We start from the raw sequence: 21,145 nt of genomic DNA, 5'->3' as shown, positions 1-21,145 counted from the left end.
CACTGTGAAGAGTTGTACCAGCATTTCTGTGAATTATTGTTTTTGCCAAAGTTTATTGCAAGTAAAGTTATACCGGGCCCTAACCATTCCTGGTGACCCAAGGTACCATACACAAGTCTCTGTGTTTATTCTCCACCGTGTAGCATACCGGTGTGTGGGAACGGTGGCATCATGTGTGATAACTACTACCCCCATAAGCCCGTTTATTGGCATTCCCTATCCTAGAGGTGTCAAAGGTGGTCTGCAATCCAGCTCTGGCCTTGGGTGCTTGTCATCCATCTGGGAAGCGAGTCTGGTAATTGCCGCCGTGACAAGCCAACACTTAACCCTTTGCAATCCAATTTTGGATTCATGGTTTCCTAGGGGGCTTTCTCTTTCTGCCATTATACAATGACGCCATCTGCTGGCTAGAGCCAGTACTGCGGCATGGGACATACTGGAGAGGCCCCTGACAACAGAGCGGCCAGTAATCTACAGTAAGAATACCCTGCCGGACGTCTTCCGACATCAGAGCTGTACAGCCTTTAATCAGAATGTCTTTAGACGTCAGACAGTGGATTGGAAAGGGTTAACCCTCCCAGCTCTGCACGTTTGTCAAGTGTCTGGGGGGTTGCATGAGCGATAATCGTTGCGTTTAAACGCTGATGTGATCTATTTTTTCCCCTAGCTATTTCCCTCGATCATCCTCTGTACAGCATCCTTGTATCTCAACAGACTCATGTCCTTCTGCACATTGTTATCTACAGCAGGTAAAATAAATGCCCCCATTAAGGAGATAAATATGCACCTGCTTCACTCAAATGGACACTATATCAAGATACTAATGCAATTCTCACTAGTAAGGTTAATCACAGCTGTCAGTCAAGCTATTAGCAATAGAGAAGTGTGCGGCATAGATGGTTATCATCCACTACTGCTCTTCATGTACACGTTGCTGTTGTCGGTTCTACTTTAGAGGTCTTTTGGCACTTAGCAAGACATTATTAGGCTGAAAACTCATGAAGTTATTCAGCCGTGTAACAGTCTCAATTTTAGAATTTCATTTGAAATGCAATTAATAGCTTATCAAATTGCGACTTAAGACATGTCTTAAAAAACAACAGAATGAACTTAATAATAAAAGAGCTGCTATAAGCTATGAACCCATTCCGGAAAGGGGAGAAATAATTAAGAAGCTGGTGTCATAGAACAGATGTTACGGCTCGAAATTTGGGAATAAAACATTTATTTTTACGCTTATTACAATAAATCTGAAGCACTTTTGTAAGTGCCATAAGTAAAGTGCGCTAATTATGATATGCATTCATAATAAAAATATCAAGAAGAATCATTCTCTTCTACAGTCCAGAAATACGGGTAGAGGTCAGGCTCTCATGGTCTCCAGGCAGACAGAGCGCTCAGACTGCTGACGGTACCCAGCGGTGATGGATGATGTACCGGATCCGCAATCTGTCACTTTTTTGTCAATGGGCTCAATAGTTTCATGTCTTGATTCAGAGATCTGTCTATATTTCTCTAATCCTTAAGGGGATTATCACCATTCCTGTAATGTTTGACAAATAGTAACTAGACATAAAAATATAGCAGGAGGTGTGAGAAAAGACAAATACTAACATGCTACAGTGACAGAGATTGCAGCAGGAGGCCAAAATGAGTTTTTCCTGCCCATGTCTGAATTATGGCACTGTACAGTCTCTAGATCAGGGGTGGGCAATTAATTTTCCCATGGGGCCACATGAGAAATTGGAATGGTTTTAGAGGGCCAGACCAACATACGAAGGCTCCATGCACATTGCTATGCACGCCTATCAAAAAACCCTCTATCAGGATCTCCGATCTCCTGCAGCCAACAATCAGGTTCTGTGAGATCTCTAGTAGAGGCATACGTGTGGTGTCATCTGTATATGTCAATCATCCACGCATCTATATTTGTTCAAATAGCTGATTGGTCGGGCTCCTGAACGACAGACCCTGGGGGATCAACTATTGATGACCTATCCTGATGATAGGTCATTAACCCCTTAATGACGCGGGCATTTTTTTTTTTCAATTTTCGTTTTTTCCTCCCCCCTTTAAAAAAATCATAACTCCTTTATTTATCCATCCACGTCGCTGTATGAGGGCTTGTTTTTTGCGGGACGAGTTGTATTTTTCAATGGTGCTATTTAAAGTACCATATAATGTACTGAAAAACTTTTAAAAAATTCTAAGTGGAGTAAAATGAAAAAAAAACGACATTTTGCCATCTTTTAGTGCGTCTTGCTTCTACGGCGCACAAATGGCAACAAAAACGACATAACTTTATTCTATGGGTCGGTCCGATTACTACGATTCCAAACTTGTATAGGTTTTTTTTTACTATACTCCTCTTTTTTTTTTTTAAAGACATAAAATGTTTTTCAATTATTTTCTGCGGTCATTTTGTGCGCGCAATAACTTTTTTATTTTTCCGTCGACGTAGTTGAGCAAGGTTTCATTTTTTGCGGGATGTCCTGTAGTTTCTGATAGTACCGTTTTGGAATACATACGACTTTTTGATCGCTTTTTATTGCGTTTTTTCTGGGAGACAGGGTAACTAAAAAAATGCATTTCTGGCGTTCTTCATTTCTTTTTTCGAACGACGTTCACCGTGCGGGAAAAATTATGTGGTACTTTGATAGTTCGGACTTTTACGGACGCGGTGATACCAAATACATATTTTTAATTCATTATTTAGATTTTTTAATAATAGATATGGCAAAAGGGGGGTGATTTAAACTTTTACAACTTTTTTTTTTTTTCAATTAAAAAAAAACTTTATTGATTTTTTTTTTTACTTTACTTTGAAGTCCCCCTGGGGGACTTTAAGATGCGATGCTTTGATCGCTCCTGCAGTATGACGTAATGCTATAGCATTACGTCATATTGCTTTTTGACAGGCAGCCTATGAAGCCACCCCACGGGGACGGCTTGATAGGCAGTCTGCTAAGGCAGCCCTGGGGCCTTTCATTAGGCCCCCGGCTGCCATGACACATGCACGGCTCTCCCGATCTCACCGCGGGGGGGCCGTGCGGGACCCCCGAACATCGTTCGGACTTCGTTCGGGGGATTTAAATGCCGCTGTCAGAATTGACAGCGGCATTTAAATGGTTAATAGCCGCGATCGGCCGCGCGGCCGCTCGCGGCTATTGCCCGCGGATGTCAGCTGTTATAAACAGCTGATGCCCGCACTGTATGAAGAGAGGTTGCATCGCAACCTCTCTTCATACATACCCCGACGCTCCATGACGTACCAGGTACGTCATTGGTCGTTAAGGGGTTAATAGTATTTCCCTGAAAGACCCCTTTGAGGCTGCATTCAGACGAACGTATATCGGCTCGGTTTTCACGCCGAGCCGATATACGTTGTCCTCATGTGCAGGGGGGGGGAGACTGGAAGAGCCCAGGAGCAGGAACTGAGCTCCCGCCCCCTCTCTGCCTCCTCTCCGCCCCCCTGCACTATTTGCAATGGGGAGAGGTGGGGCAGGGCTACATACCGAGAATTAGCTGCTTCCCGTTGCTGACACCGGACTCTTTGCGGGCCGGTCCGAGCTATTCAGCGGGCCGGATGTGGCCCGCGGGCCGTGCTTTGCCCAGGTCTGCTCTAGATTGTATGGGGCTGCAATATGGGACCTATAGACCTCTGTGAGGGCATAATATATCTCCATTTGTCTACAATTTTACCCAGAAGCAAACAGAGGCTTTTCTGTATGAACACAAAACTGTCAGAAAATAATGGTGACGTACTCTACTGGATGTCATATTACTGAAGTATTAGACGGTGCACAGTCTTGCCTCATCTTTCTGCAACCAGTCATATTACTGGAGCTTATATTAAGGTGAACCTTGGCAAAACCAATAATAGATGGTATGCCTTTAAAAGGGGGTTACATAGGGCTCCATAGCAAAACTCAGAAGTGCCCCTTGCCTCGAAGTAAAAAAAAATGCCCCTCTCATTGCTACTTTAATGTCCAGATGCCCAGCCCTTTAAAACACCCACTGTCCACAAGAAGCACAATAAATGTATTAAAAAATCACAGTGTCTCTATACAGTCAATAAGGAAAATGCAACAATACCTATGCAGTGGCACCTATTGGAAGGCAGCATTCCTGCAAGTCAATGTTATACTCCTTAGACAAGCCTTGTAACAATGACTAGGGATTGAAAGTCAAGCCAGTATATATACACAGACAGCTGTTTCAGGGTGTTTGCCCCTCATCAGTAGGTTTCTGGCTTGGCTAACGAGAGGCTTCTGATGTGAGTCAGCAACACTATCTTTTCTCCTTAGGGAGAGCTCCTCTAGGTAATATCCAAATAAAGGAGATGCAACAATAACTCTGCAGCGCCATCTTTTGGAAGGCAGCATTTCTGCAAGTCAATGTTAGACTCTTTATACAAGCCTCGTAACAATGACTGGGAATGGAAAGTGTATGGATTCTGGCTTGGCTTTCAATTCCCAGTCATTGTTACAAGACTTGTGTAAAGAGTCTAACATTGACTTGCAGGTATGCTGCCTTCAAAAAAAGATGGCGCTGCAGAGTTATTGTTCCATCTCCCTTATTTGCATATTACCCAGAGGAGCATGACTGCCTTCTAGGTGCTCTCCCTAAGGAGAAAAGATAGCGTTCCTGACCCACTATACATTCACTCACTTCAAAGTCCAATGGCCAGTTCCCATGCACTTACAGCCGGGACAGTCTACCCTGGACAGACCGGGCTGGAGTGGCCAGAGAAGGTCCATACCACAGGGCCAACTATTGAGTACTCGACGTATAGAGAAGTTGGCGGGCACTAAAAATATAAATGGAAAAATAAAGAGCCAATACAAAAGGATGGAGTGCTGCAATTTATGTCGATGGAAACATAATATAACAAAAAGAAAAGTGACATAAGAAGAACTGTGCACATCTCACCCATCTATAAAAACCTGCAACAATGTCTCTGTTACTCAAAACATGAACACAAAATATATAGTAAAAGCAATTAAAAACAAAGAAACCACACAAGTTTCCATGGCAATCCAGAAGAACTGATGGCAGCGCTCCAAAAAGATTTCTATAAAACATAAAGAGTATTTGAGACAAAATGTCAGATATACAAATAGAAACAAATAAAGGTGCTTAGAAACTATAATAAAGTGGCAATGCTCAAACAGTAAGTTCAGGCTTATAAGCAGTGGCTCCTAACAGAGCAAGGTTCACGGAAATGCTGTAAATCTAACACATTCCTGAATGTAGTCAACAAAAGTAAAAAGGTAGTGATTTTGAGCGTCTGTGGGCCCATGTAAATATAGCATGGAACATGGTATTGAGCAAGAAGTTAAGTGACAGTGAGCTCAAACAGAATGACTGGTCAGCAACTTCTTGCTCGGTATAAACAGGCAGTTTTGCTCATCTATCTACCTGTTTGCAGTAAATAGAAGCAGGTGTCCAGAAGCGACCAATCGAATATCACTCCTGTGTGAAAGCTCAGGGGCGATAGTCATTGGGATGGCTGTGGGCTGCTTAAGCGACCAACAGTCATCCTGTCTAAAACCCCCCCTAAGTCTTGAGGGACCACTTTATATTCCAAACCTGCACTGTAGGAACAAGTTGTAAAGGAACTCCTTTGTCTGAAATACTCAAATTTTGGTCTTCATTGGAGAATGGAGTCAGATTAGTGTCTGAGTCACCCCTTTGACAATAGTAAAGATGCTCTGCAGGTGAATGTGATAATAGAAAAGCCCTTTATAAAAGGCTGTGACAGATTCATGAATACCAGCAAACTCTGTATGATCTAAACAAAGTGATGTAATGCAACGACGACAGAACAGAATAACTACATTGCCATTACATCCAAAGAGCTTACCTAAGAATACAAATGTTCTCAATTCTGTACTCTAGATCTGAGGTCCAAGATCAGGAAGACTACACTTTTTATACTTCCTAAAAGTCATCAATATTGATAAGACCAAAGATTCTCTGAAAGCATTCCTTCCACTTTCAGTACCAAGCATAGTTCTAGCAGGAGGAGAACCAATTGATACCGGGATTTATCAAAGGTTCCTCACATGCTTAGCCTCATTTAAAATGGCCAACTGCAAGTGGGATTGTAGGCAATCCTACGCAGCTGGTGGTTATCAAATTAATTCTTATAATTAAGATTTCCAATATGTAATGCAGAGACCCCACCAGGCATGTCTCTAAATGTCACCAGCTGACGCTGCTGTCTTAATGCCTTAAGGCTTTTCCAGCTGATAAAGTGTACAGCGCCTGACTTGCATACGTAAGAATGTACAAAACCATAGACCCCCTTTATCACCGGGAAGAAACTGGCCTTATAATTATCATCGGAGCATGTCTCTAGATTTCACGAGCGCACAACGGCATGCGTAATGCTTTATATGCAACCACAGGACCTGGTTAGTTATGTTCTATTCATCTCGACTGTACATGTCTGAATGTAAAATAATGCTGGTTTACTGCTATAATGCAGAGGTTCTTACCGGTTTTTATTTAAACTATGAGTCATGCTGAAATACAAAAAGTGGAGGTGAATCAGAGCCAACAATCTATTATCCAGCTCTCTGAATTAACTGACAAGATAGTGAAAATCAGCCTATTATCTACTCAATGCACTAAAAGGTTCACATCACCTCCCTGCTCTGGACATAGTTGAAGCAAAGACAAAAATCAAGATGTGTCTTCTGGGAACATCAAGAACTTGTTTCGTGATCCACAGGTTTCTCACGACGCATTGGCTGGGTGTTACTGCATCTATATGAAGCCATGCTGTACCCTGAAAATCTAAGCAAGTGCTAAAGCACGTAAGGAAGTATTTGGGTGGAGAAACTGGTGGTTTATGCCTTTTTTAGATGAAGAATCAAGGAAGGAAAATAGCATTGATTTTGTATAGTGAAAAAGTTTGCTTCCCTTCTATATAGTAACCTAGTATGTTAGAGCGTTCTGCTAGGATGGGTTGTACTACGTGGTTTACAGCAGCACGGTTCCACAGATGGTGGTTGATTGAGCTGGCTGGGTGTGGATTGCTCCAGCCAGCCAATCGACCACCACCTGTAGAGTGGCGCTGCTGGAAAACATGTAGTACAACAGATCCCAGCAGAACACTCTAACAGTTAGGCCCAATGTCCATGGGCGGGTTTGATTTGCGGAATCCCCGCAAAAGATACGCAAATCAAGCCGCCCATAGGCAAACATGGGCGTCCGCAAATGAAATAAAGCATGCGGATTTGATTTGTGGACCTTTTAGTCTGGGAAACAAATGGCAGCATGCTCCATTTCAGTGCGTTGAAGTCAATGGAAGCTGTCTGATCAACGACCCATCCACAATTTAATTGCAAACGGGCCGTGGATTCCGCGGGAAAGCAGGAGTTAAAAATAATTAAAAATGTACTGCACATGTGCAACGGCTGGCACTTCTGCATGCATCTGCAGATGAGGAAATAGAAGACCTGGACAACACGCAGAAGACCCGGACAGGTAACGCAGTGTCCTCAGCTGCAGGACCGGTCGGATTCCGCTGCAGGCTCCCGCATGCAGAATCCGATCTGCCCGTGGACATGAGGCCTTAGGCCGAAAAAAGACAAATGTCCATCCAGTTCAGCCTGTTTCCACCCCTCCTTGTTGATCCAGAGGAAGGCAAAAAAAAAAAACAAATGAGGTAGAAGCCAATTTTCCCCAATTTGGGGGAAAAAAATTCCTTCCCAATTCTAGTATTTACAGAATATCTTATGTCAAGTGATGCAAACATGTATCACTTGTAGAGATGAGTGAGCATACTCGGTAAGGCGATATACTCGAGAGAGCATCGCCTTTTTTGAGTACCTGCTGGCTTGTGCCTGAAGATTCGGGGGGGGGGGGCATGGGGGTCGAGGGCGGCGCAGGGCAGCGAGGGGGAGCGGGGAGGAGAGTGAGAGAGATCCACCTCTCTCTCTCCCCCTCCCGATCCCCTCTGCAACCCCCCAAATCTTCAGGGACGAGCCAGCAGGTACTCAAAAAAGGCGATGCTCTCTCGAGTATATCGCCTTACCAAGTATGCTCGCTCATCTCTAATCACTTGTCCAATCTGTTTTGCTTGGGAAAACATCTGAAAATCGGTACTTCTCGCCTGTAATACTGTTGTATCTCTCACAGTTGAGAGTTTGTTGAAATTAAATCCAGTCTAGGCAATCTAGCAAAATACACCAACAGAACAAATCTATATAGTTTGCTGATAGCTAAAGGGATTGTCTGCTTTTTACAATCCCATTTTTGTCAGGCTGGCTTTACACAACACGGCTATTGGCCAAATAATCACTCGAAAAGCGCATTCAAATGATAGTCCTTCAGCGTAAACATGGCCCCTAACAGGGTTACGAGTGATAATTCGCTCGCTAGCTGTTTTGTTTCAGCTCACCTGAAAAACATTTGCTGATTGACCTAAAGTCCCCCGGTGTAAAGTCACAGCAGTACATCTTTGAACAACTTGCGAACAAATTTCCATAGAGCTTTCACCTACAAACAATATACCGTATTGGTAAAAAACCAATGAACGATAAGCACTAGGTGGGAAGCACTCAACTGACTGTCGTTTGTAGGCCTTCATCGACTTTTCTAAGCCACTATCTGATCAATAGTTGCTCAGTATAAAGCTACCCTTAGATGACTGCTTCAAAATAAACTGATATTTCCGTCAAGCAAAAGATATCTGTGGAGAAACTTGCCAGCAAGTGTTACATTCCCCCTCCCACCCCAGCTCCCCTGCTTGGCGCTGTTTCTGCCACTGATCCCACTGATCCCAGGAGCACATTGTGACGTGCTGCCGGACACCTCGTCCCCTCCCCTGCTCTTGCAGAACCAAGTAGGAGACGTCAAAGTAGGGGGGAGGAGGATCCCAGCTGCACACTGACATCATAGTGTGCACCGGGATCAGCGCTTCTAGCATCGCTGCTGAGTGAATACCAGCAGGGGAGCTGCGACACCCCTGCCAGTATTTACTAATGTGGTGAGCGGCCAACGGCGGCGAGTACCAGCTGAGAAGGCTCTGAGTGCCGCCTCTGGCACGCGTGCCATAGGTTCGCCACCACTGCCCTAATGCATGGAGTTGGAGTTCTGGTCCTTTGGCTTACACAGGACTGCCCATACTTAGTACAACTCTAGCAAACCCTTAGCTGTAAGATGTGTCGGGTCAAAGATGAGCCCATACCATGGCATCGAGCAGAGTTTTTGAAAATGTTAGTGAATTGGAGATTTATAAAAACTAGTTGTTGCTCGTATCAAGCAATGAGATACTACATCAGTTATCATCTTTCGGAGGTTCTTTAAAAAAAATGAGAGAACCGGTGTTTTTTGAATTACTTTTTATAAACTTTTTCCAATGTATTACATTTCATTCTACGCATAAAACAACAAACTTTATTCATATAAAGCCAAGAGAGTTCTAATCCATCACTATACCGTGGAGACGGCTTTTCTTATATACGCCATATATGCTTATGTATGCATGAATGTCATAACAGTACTTTGTTTCTTCCTGACTTTTTAGGAATCCCCCGCTGACTTCTTCTTCCAATTTCTGTCTGCAGTGACCTCATTAGCATATCGACGCCACAGAGAAGTAGCTGTTAAAGGACATCCATGTCAGAGCAGTCAGCCTTCTTCTACAAGTAGTGTTTCTCCAACATCAAAGGGATCTCATCACCACTGATCAGCAACCTCTATTGAGTTCCTAAAACCCGCTATGCATGAATATGCTTATGAAGTAGAGCGATCGTTTCTATGGAATATCAGCATACTGATGAAGTCACCGGTAGGCAGAGCATAAAGGAAGAAGTCAGTAGGGATTCATAAAAAGTGAAGGAGAAATGAAGTATGTGAAGTTCACTTCATTAATACAGAACTGATTCTATTAAAGTGACAAGTCACGTCAGAATGCAGTCACTTGACCCTAACACTACCATGCCTAATTTTTATGATGTAAGCGCCTTGAATGAAAATTGAATGCAAGATGAATATCTCCATTTTACAGACAGCAGTGTTATATCAGATTTACATAGGAAGAAACAAAGTACACAACGTAGAAGGGTTAGCAAAACCTTGAAGGGGGCTGCATTGTACTCATGTTCTGCATTTAATAAACAGCACTATGTATGATCAAAGTCTTGGAGTATTTTGATGTGATTTGGTTAAATAGGAGGTACTTGGCTTAGGAACATTGAAAATCGGTGGTTTAGATAATCACTATTAAATTGGCAACATGAATTTGTGATTTTTTTATAGGTCATTTGACATCTAGTGGTTCTTAATATGTATTTTCCTAGAAAATATAATGTAGAACATTGAATAAAGTGTTTACAATAAGGACGCACATTCTCTAATTAAGGGAATATCTACAGTAGCCGTAATGATTTAGACAGCACTGAAGACCAGTAGAGTGAAGTCTAGAAAGTTTGAGATTTAAGACATAGTACACGTACCACGTTTAAAGTGCCCTTTACAATATATCCTTATTAAATGTCATTTGTCCAATTTGTTTTCTAAAATTAGTTCAGAGTTAGTTTTAGGAACCACGGGGCTTAATAGATATGAAAAAAAAAGTTCATTTCTCTGTCATTTGACAATGACACCACTAAACTGTCAAAGGGAACTAATCTGAGAAGATGAAATAAAGTATGAAATTAATCCAATCAGATTTGCCAATTATTGTTCATGAAGTTGAGACACTTCTAGAAATCTGTCTCCGGTCTGATGTATCCGGTAATCCTTATAAAACTGCAAAGTATGAAAAATGTTCTAAAGTGTGAGCTATACATCATTTTTTATTAAAATAATTGAAGCCAGAAAACCATACTCTTTAAATTAGTGAAAATATTAGATGCCCTCGGATATTATATGAACTGTAGGAGGCTTGATACATAACCTCACTAACTTATTAGAAATGACGACAATAACAAGAGGGTATGACGAAACAGTCACTATTTACTTATATAAAGTCACATGTGAAGCTTGAGCGCCCTTGTCAAATTATATGTTGCTATATATACCTTAACTCAATATCTGTTAAAGTAAAAGGGGCTGACCGGGGGACTATTTTTTTTTCAAAAGTTGCCCACCACCATATATCAACATAAAAGAAACTATACACACCTCCCCCATCCCTTTCCGCCAATGCCCAATTCCCTGTTGGTCTTCACTGGTTGAGGGAGAGTCAATTGATCTATCAATCACTAATAAACTGGGCCTAACATCGCTCAATGAGTTAAAGAAAGGAGAAGCAAAGCAGTATAAGAGAAAACAGATGGCCCATAGCCTGTTCCAACCATATATACCTTTGTTACAGCCTGGACCAGCTAAAAATATTCAATTATTGTCTGTGACATCCATCCATCCATCCATGCCCCCATTATAGCCCATGACAGCCAGAGATGCCCTTCCATAATTGTGATAGCCACAGCTACCCACCTGCCGTAACACGGATAGGTTTTGCTGCTTTGTAAGAGTCCATTGCTTAGAGGAGCTCATGACTCTTGGGAGTAAACATTAAACTACAAGAGGCTTAAAAGGTCACATACTTTACTAGGTTCTGGGATTATCTACATTTGACTTGGATTAAAGGGGTTTTCCAACTTCAAAACATGTATGGCATATTCACAGCATATGCTTTCCAAAATTCCTATTCTGCAAGCCAAGGCATATGAGAAAAAAAATTAATAAGAGGTGGCCATTATTGATTGTCTCCATAACTTTCATGGACTTCAGTAGAGAGAGACACCCTTGAAATGCTCATTGTTATAAACCGGTGTGTGACAACTTCCTTACCTGTTCTCGCTAGTGGTGTAGTAATTTATACTTTAACCCTTTCCAATCCAATTTTGGATTCAGAGTTTCCTAAAAGGCTTTCTCTTTTTGCTGTTATACAGTGGCGCCATCTACTAGCTCAGACAGCGGAGTGGCTGGCAATAGATGGTAAGAATACCCTGTCGGACATCTTCTGACATTGGAGCTGTACAAGCTTCAATCAGAATGTAGGAAGATGTCAGACTGTGGATTGGAAATGGTTAAAGTGTTTTTGCCCTGTTATCATGGAAATTTGCTCTCCATATCCTGAATTCCCGGTGAACTTGGAATAGACGTGTGTTTATACACAGCAGCAATCTTATGAGGAAGAAGAGAGCTGCAGGCTAAACAATTATGAGGCAGGAGGATCATTTCCAACTAGACTTCTAGGCACTGAATCCCAGATAGAGTCACAGATGCAGAAAGAGTACTGTCCTGGTGGAGTGCAGCTAAAAAGCCGTTGAAACGCTGAGAAAAAGAAAAGCCAGTGTTTTACCTTATGGGTACTCGTATATGTGAATTCTGAGCTCACAACTGGACATTCTCTTCATGTTTGCCGAAGTTTTATAAACTCAAAACATCAATAAAACTTTTTGGGTATCCAAACTTGAGCATACAAGTGTTTGAATGGAATATGCACCATTACAAGCTGTGTGAACAAGAGACTTTCTTAAATAAGGCCACCTTAAGACTTTCTTCCAGTTCAGGGGATAATAAATATACGAAGAGCCCTACATATTCACTTATATGTTGAAGTTTCAGCATAATCAGTTTTAAAGGGGTTGTGCCAATATATAAAAATTATTGCCTACTTACAGTATAGGGAATAGCTTTAGGAATGTGGGGAGTCTGATTGCGGACAGCCCCACTGATTCCGAGATTGGGGATCTTGGAGGTCTCCGCATAAATGTAGTAAAGATTGCTGCTACCTTCATTTCAACTAGGGCACTGGAAATAGCTGAATACAAGCACTTGGCAATCTTTGACACTCCCACTGAAATTAATGGGTGGCGGTGCCTATGTATGACCTCTGCGTCCTTCATTGGGAGATCTTTGTAAACTCCATTCTCAGGAATAATGGAGGTCCTAGGAGTAGGACTTGCATCGACCATGAAAGTATTCCCTATCCTGTGGACAGGAGATAGCTTTACATCTTGACACAACCCTCCTAACAGCAAACTATACTTCTGAAACATGTCTCATGCATTGTATACATTGTTAATAATTACCCCACTGTTTGTTCTTGGATCACTGGCTTCTGGAAGAACCTATGGGAAAAAAATAAAAAAAATAAATGTTTTTGAAGGCTACACAAAACCATAAAATTACTGCAACTTACATTACTGCTGCTGAGCTTACTATTAGTTTGACTTTCTCCTATCCATTCCCCAAAAGAATTACAGTCATACAAATGAATTGATCGGAATTAGTTCTAATTGGTACCCAATGCGTTATTCTGTTCACTCTGTGCTAAAATCAGCAGTCTTCCCCAAACATGCTCCTCTGCCTTATTTCATTCTGCAGCAGAAGTAGCAAAAATCAATAGCACTGTAAAATGGATGAGAATGAATAGTTCATTAGGACTGAATTACCCAGCTTCCCCCAGCAGCTACAGCAAGTCACAAAGGGGCATCTCAGAGCTGGTACTGACCATATTAGCAAAATAAATGGTTGCGTAAAGACTTGAGTTGAGGGTACATTCTCCTCTGTGATCCATTTGCCGCTACTCATTAAAAATTGAATTTCCCATGCACTGGTATATAACTTTACAACGGATCTCCCATACTTTATTTTATGCAAACATTCACTTTACACATTTTCCATTTCCCCTTATTTAGTGTTTCTTTTTCACAACTCTAATCCTCACCGGGACCATTTTATGGTTTATATTCTTGTTTTGTTTTCTTTATGTGTGCACTAATGTAGAACATTAAGTTCAATCTGCATATGATGTAGATGCCGATGTGTATTGGAACCGGAGAACACAGCGCTAAGGCACAGACACATATTGTAGTTACATTATGAAATGCTTGATCATTCCGTTCAATTCATTGTGTGCAAATTCAAAGATATATATGAGAATAAAATGGAATTTGTAAAAGATATGGAGTCAGGGTCACAAAAACTGTGATCTGTTAAAGGTCTCGTAATAATTAATGCACATATAAACATTTCCAGTGTTTACACATGCAGAACTAGTACTAAAGTTTAGTATAAGTAAAGCTTCAAAGGGTTTCCAGGACTTGCTGTCCATTGTATCTTATATAGACAAATGAGGGATGTCAAGAAAGTGGGCAAGTTAACTCCCCGATGCAAGAAATAAGCATCTTTCGGGTAGCTCTTGCATCGTTTAGACAACATTGAGTTGTCCTCATGGTGATGATAGGATAATCTTTTGTCCAAAGGGTAGTTGGCTTCGGACTCAGTGCTGAAATGTATAATACAGCTAGACTTAGAGTTCATAATTAGTCAAGGACTTCACTTCTTTTCAGAAGGAAGGTAGCAATTCCTAATTTTGGAGTGTAATTAAAGCAGAAGGTATATGGATTTATAGGGTTCAGTGGGTACTAGTTCCATACATGTCAAATGTTTAGAGAAAGAGTTCTTGTAATCCAAGATTAACATCAGTCTGAGCACTAATATCTGGATGCAATATTCTCTTTGACTTTCATACATTTTTAATTACGCAGGAAGCACTATACTAGCTGAACATACTGTATAAACATAAGCAGATACATCGTCGACATTAGCATACATTAAGGAGCATCTTGAAACAACTTGCACATAAGAAAAAAGTTTTTAAAAGTGTGAAGAATTAATAGAATACTTTGCATGAGGAAACCAAAGCACACATCCGTATTTACCACTGAAATAAAGATTACTCCTAAATAGAAATCTGTGGGGCTTATTTACAGATGTTTTCTATAAGTAGTGAAAACTTAGATTAGCTGGTCTTAAAATGGACCAGTCTGACAAATATTAAGACTGTCTAGTGTAAGTTTATATCAACTTCATGAAAAATTTAGGCAATACCCCTTTTTTTCGAAGGAACACACTTTTGTCAGACATCACAAAAAAATTGTCAAAGTGTCTAAAACACTAAAAATGTGGTGCAGAGCATGTTTGACAGTTTCTAGTGCAATCTATGCCAGAAAGCTGGAAATTTAGTAAATGACCCCCTATGAGTTGAATCTTAGCCCTGTTCACATCTACATCAGATGTTTCATTCAGAGCCAATGGTGCAGATCCGTCCTAAAATCCTGGACACAATCTTGCAGCACGCTGTGCTATTTTGTCTGAGAGGTGCTATGATGAAGCCAGACAGATCCCATTATGATCAGAGCATGACAACAGATGGCCCGAATTGAGCCTGAATGCTTTTGTGAACCCAGACTTAAGCGGTTTATTATTAGATCCGTTTTTAGGTAAGCTGGGTGACAACCAAAAATACTGCAACGAAAACCATATATGTGAACTCAGCCTAAAAGGGTGACCGTGACTGGCATTATTACAATGCTTTGTGGAAATATTCTCACCTTACGTGTTTTTCATGTTTTGTTGCATTACAACCTTGAATTAAATGGATTTTAGTTTAGATCTTATGTAACAGATCTGACAAAATAGTTACAATGGAATGAAAAAATATCTTTATTTAAAGAATAAACAGAAATAAAGACTGAAACGTTTTGAGTGTGTATACAGTATATTCACCCCACCCCTCCCCCTTTGCTATTAAGCCCCTAAATAAGGTTTGATCCAACCAAGGTGTCTGCAACACCACTAGGCAAGTAACATGAAGACTAGGAGCTCTCCAAACAGGTCAGAGACAAAGTTGTGGAGAACTATAGATCAGGGTTGGATTATAAAAAAAATATCCCAAAGGTGGAACATTCCAAAAAGTGCCACTAAATCCATTATAGCACAATGGAAAGAATATGGCATAAGTACAAACCTGACGAAAGAAAGCCACCCATTAAAACTCACAGATTGCGAAAGGAGGGCATAAATCGGAGATTCAACAAAGCCACCAACAATAATACTGAAGTTTCGCCAGAGATCCACAATGGAGACAGAACTATCTGTCCGTGAGACCACTATAAGACATATCCTCTATAGGGTGAGGCTTTATGGAAGAAAAGAGCCATTGCTTACAGAAAAGCATAAGGAAACACATTTGGAGTTTGCCAAACATATAGAAGAAGATTCTCTGGTCAAATGAGACTAAAATTTAAATTTTGGCAGTTCATGGGAAACACTACATATGGAGCAAACCCAACACTTTCCATTACCCCAAGGAACTACGGTGGTGGCAGCATTCTGCTGTGAGGATGATTTTCATTTGCAAGGACTGGGCAGGATTGAAGGAAAGGTGGATGGCAGTAAATACAGGACAATATCTGAGTAAAATCTGTTTCAGTCTGCCAGAGATTTGAGACTGGGACAGAGGTTTACCATTGCAGCAGGACATTGACCTTAGACATCCTGCTAAAGCCACAATCTAGAGAAACATGAAAATGTCTTGGATAGACAAATAAAGGCCCAGACATCAATCCAACTGAGAATCTTCAGCATGACTTGAAGACTAATGTGCACCAACCCAAAACACCTAACTGGAAAGAGTCGGAGCAGTCTTGCCTAGAAGAATAGGTAAAAATCTAGATGTGCTAACTAATAGACACATACTCCAAAAGACTTGCATCTGTAATTACACCCCTAATAGCTCTACAAGTTATTGACACACTAAGGCCTAGTGCCCACGGCCGTGACGGGCTCCGCAAGCGGAATTCCGCAGCGGAGCCCATCACGGCGCCCCCGAGACCCCATACTTACCTGCGGATCCGCCACCCGACGTCCTGCATGAGTGATAGTTGTTTAATGAATAGAGGCAGAGTGAGCTGGAGATCTCTTCCGGTGGCTCACCTCCATTCAGTGTTAATAGGCAGTTGTTCAAAGATAAACAACCATTTATTTACACTGAACGGGACCTCGCTCACTAGTCGCTTCATTTCAGCAAGCTGAAACAAAGCGACTGGCAACTAATGAGTAATTTTTTGGCCAATAGCTTTCATATGTGCTGCCATCCTTACAGCTGAACAATGTTCCCCGGAGAATACTTCCATGCTCGTAACTCCTGGGCAGTAAACGGCCATTATTATCACTCCTAGTCATATATCCAGGTTATTTTACTTTCTTTCTAAAGTAATACAAATGGGAAAATGCAACAATGCTTCTGCAGCACCACTTATTAGAAGGCAACATTCCTGCAAGTCAATGTCAGACCCACTAACAAGCCTTGTAACAATGACTGAAAATATAAGCCAAAGCCAGAGTCTTCTCCAGAAGGAAAAGATAAACCAAACACAGACAGCTGTTTTGGGGCATTTGTCCCTTATCAGTGTACAGTAAGTTTGCGGACTTGGCTGGGTGAGAGCTCTTTGACATGGGTGTATGTAGTGTTTATCTTTCCTTCTGGAGAGGACTCTGGATTTGGCTTATATTCCCTGTCATTATTACAAGGCTTGTTCCATCTTCCTATTTGCATAAATTTCCCAAAGGAGCATGGAGGACTTCATAAGTCTGCTTACAGGGTTCTCTCCCTAAGGAGAAACCGTACTCTTTCAAAACCTAAATTCTAATAGCAGTCCTGTGGCTATAGACTCTATGGCACTTTATTATTTGAAAACGTATATTTACACAATCAATTAACACTTCAAAATAATATATTTTACTGAAATGATTTCCAAGATGCCAAATAACTTTCAGTGATTCTACCCACAAATACTACCATGTTTTCAGCAATGATCTATTCCTGAGACCAAGTAAACAGTATGCAATGTGTCTTTCGGAAGCATTTATTACTGAGGGGAGTGCATGTAGTGGCAAAAACAGCTCTGTTATGCAATTTGGTGCAGTTTTCAAATTGGTTGCAGTTAAAAGGAGTTAGAGCATTAAAGCTCTAGTTTCAGGACAAATTCTGTTTTTGAACAGGAAGGGCAGGGGGCTGCGTTACCTGCAGTTGTTACTCTTAGCTGCCTCTCCAATCCATCAGTTCCAGGCCCTGGTTTCACCTGGACAGGATGGCTGCAGCAATTTACTAACTAACTAATGCACACTGTGCACTGCACTCTGATTGGCCAGTGCTGATCATATGAGCAGCTCTGTCCAATCAGAAAGCAGGCATGGTGCAGAGGTAGTCTAAAGCTACTAATGCACTGTGAAGATCAGATAGTCTGAAGATTGTGTCACCATCTCGTATTCCTGCCACCACAACCTGGAACAATTGAATGGCTCGGACAACTGTAAGGGCTCAGTCACACGGGCGTATCGGCGCCCGTGTTACTGCAGGAAGAAGACGGCCGTATCTCAAGACGGACGTCTCTCAGCCGCGCCGGTAGAAAAAACTTGTGACCGTCTTGAGGTACGGCCGTCTTCTTCCTGCAGTGAGGGCTCAGTCACACGGGCGCATCGGCGCCTGTGTACGGGTGCCGATGCACCCGTGTGACTGAGCCCTAAATAGTATATCCCCTTCTCCACTCCTGGGACAAAATTTTATCCTGAAACTGTTGGGTCACTTTAATGGGCTGCTGGAAACTGCATAGTTGCAAAATATATGGAAGAAATTTTAAAACATTTTTTCAACTGAGCCAGAGAATTCCAAGAAGCCGCTAACAAAAAACAAATAAAAACAAGTTACTGTTGAAACCCATCCTCCCCTTATACTAGGTGCACTTTTAGGATCCTGTGCTGAATTCTGGCCAATATATTTCGTAATCAGGAACATATTTAGGTCATTGCCCATCTACATTTCCGAACTGTACAGAAAGTGGTAGTGCCGTATTACTTTAACAAGTAATTGCAGAAGTTCTAGAAGAATCCACATAATTTTAGTCAGCAACAAAATGTCAAGTTTGTTTGAATGAGGGGAGTGGAACCACCAATTAGGGTCTTGTACGTTTATATTTCTTCCCTGAACTAAAGAACTATGAAGATTGATTTCCGCTAAAGTTTTGTGACCATGATAGTTCTAATGACATCCTTACTCCCCAGACCATCACTTACTATATGCACGGTTGTTATCTCTGCTAAAGTAAAAAAAGGAAAGGAAAAAAAAAACACACCTTCATATCGATTATAGGGGATAGAACGAAAGAGAACGACATGTTCGCCCTTATCATGGTTACACGGTATTCAGCAAGAACTCATGGTTATAGGTTTTGTAAAGAGCTGGCCTGCCACTTCTGTTCCTTTCTAATGCAGCTGTTAAATCACTCACTGTAAATAAGTCATTATACTTTCTTGGCTAGTTGTAACAAAAAATCTCACTTAATTACTAGGACTTTGATCTAGAAGCCATGTCATAACTAGATTAGAAACAGAGCCTTAAAGAGTCACTGCAGAAAAGCCTTCAGGTCATTTCCATAATTAGCCATGCACCTAATGTATCTACATAGTAATATGGAGATAGGCTAGATTCAGCTTACCTTCCTGCATAATGACACAGATACCACACTAATACCCTAATTTCCAAGACTATATGCTATTATTTCGGAGTTATACTGCAGGCTGTCATGCTAGACTTCCTTTTGTTTGGCTGTGAGTCGACTGCATCTCAAAATATGTCAGGATTCAGTTCTTACGGACAATAAAAAGTGAACTTGTGCTCTTTGTTGTCTCAGCGGTGATTAGCCTGTGGCTAAGACCATCACAAGCCTTTATTTCCACTCCTCTCAGTACTAGTACATAAAGATGCTATATTCACAAAGAAAAATAACAAGCCAACATCCAGTCTAAAACTAAGACAGCTACAAACTTCATCAAAGAAAAGTGAGACACAACAATTCTAAAATCTATGGTCCAATCAAACTGTGTTCCATTTAATCAAGTTTTGTTTTTGCAATATCTATCTCTCATATCTATCTATCTCATATCTATCTGTCTCATCTATCTATTTATCTATCTATTTATTTATCTCATATCTATCTGTCTCATCTATCTATCTATCTATCTATCTCTCTATCTCTCATATCTATCTATCTATCTATCTATCTCATATCTATCTATCTCATATATCTGTCTCATATCTATCTATCTGTCTCATATCTATCTATCTGTCTCATATCTATCTATCTATCTCATATCTATCTGTCTCGTATATATCTGTCTAATATCTATCTATCTATCTATCTCATATATATCTATCTTATATCTATCTCTCTCATATCTATCTATCTATCTATCTTATATCTATCTGTCTCATATCTATCTATCTATCTATCTCATATCTAGCCATCTCATATCTATCCGTCTCATATCTATCTATCTATCTATCTATCTATCTATCGAATATATATGTCTAATATCTATCTATATATCTATCTGTCTCATATCTATCTATCTCATATTTATCTATCTTATATCTATCTATCCTATCTATCTATCTATCTATCTATCTATCTATCCTATCTATCTATCTATCTCATATCTATCCATCTCATATCTATCCGTCTCATATCTATCCGTCTCATATCTATCCGTCTCATATCTATCCGTCTCATATCTATCTATCTATCTAATATCTATCTATCTATCTAATATCTATCTATCTAATAATCTATCTATCTATCCATCCATCCCATTCATCAGCCTGCCTCTGAAGCTGTTAGTTCTTGGTGACAGCCCCACTCTCTCCTCACCACTCAAAGTATATGCAGCCAATCACTTCCCATAGAAGGTCGCTGCTGTGCTCAGTGATTGGCTGCAACAGTCACATGCCCTGGTCAGCAACAACCAGGAAGTACAGAGTGGTTGTGAAGCAATTTTAAGTCATGAGAAAACCCCTTTAAGGATTTACACAATACAAATTCCGCTTCTACTTGGTAAGTAATGCAATGATCTTTGACATACACTGCATTTAAATATGTATTTTATGAATGCGTTATAATAACTGAGTTGTAGATAACGTTATAATATATACCCTGTTAAAACTCTTTCCCTAAGCATTAACTACAGAAACTGCAGAGGGGGTGGAGTAGGTGGTAGTAGTGGGCAGGGGAGGTAAAGTGTGCTTTCTTACTCTTATCCATACTAAAGAGAAACTTTCCACATCATTTTCAATATGTAACATATAAATAGATAAGCTTTTGCAACCCTCAGTGCTCACCTGGGAGCTGCAATTTCTGATGGGATCAAAATGTATGGATTGAAAAGTAAGAGCATATCTAGTTTTATGTTAGTTTGGCAACATTTATTAGGACTATACAACACCCATGTGTGCAGCATAAAGGGTGCATGAATGTCACTACAATATATTTTA

At 40.8% G+C, this 21,145-nt stretch overlaps 1 protein-coding gene across 5 annotated transcripts in view; it reads right to left on the bottom strand.

Moving 5' to 3' along the window:
• Positions 1-21,145, bottom strand: part of INPP4B (inositol polyphosphate-4-phosphatase type II B) — a 519,946-nt gene that overhangs the window by 237,578 nt on the left and 261,223 nt on the right. For all 5 annotated transcript variants that reach the window (XM_066573709.1, XM_066573708.1, XM_066573704.1 and 2 more), the window contains one exon: positions 13,062-13,100. In XM_066573709.1, coding sequence (XP_066429806.1) covers positions 13,062-13,100 — 39 coding nt within the window. The remainder of the gene's footprint in view (positions 1-13,061; positions 13,101-21,145) is intronic.

The sequence above is a fragment of the Eleutherodactylus coqui genome, chromosome 7 (assembly GCF_035609145.1).
Source record: "Eleutherodactylus coqui strain aEleCoq1 chromosome 7, aEleCoq1.hap1, whole genome shotgun sequence".
In the NCBI taxonomy this organism is placed as follows: domain Eukaryota; kingdom Metazoa; phylum Chordata; class Amphibia; order Anura; family Eleutherodactylidae; genus Eleutherodactylus; species Eleutherodactylus coqui.
Note: the sequence above shows the minus strand (reverse complement) of the source record. Positions and strands in the feature narration are given on the sequence as shown.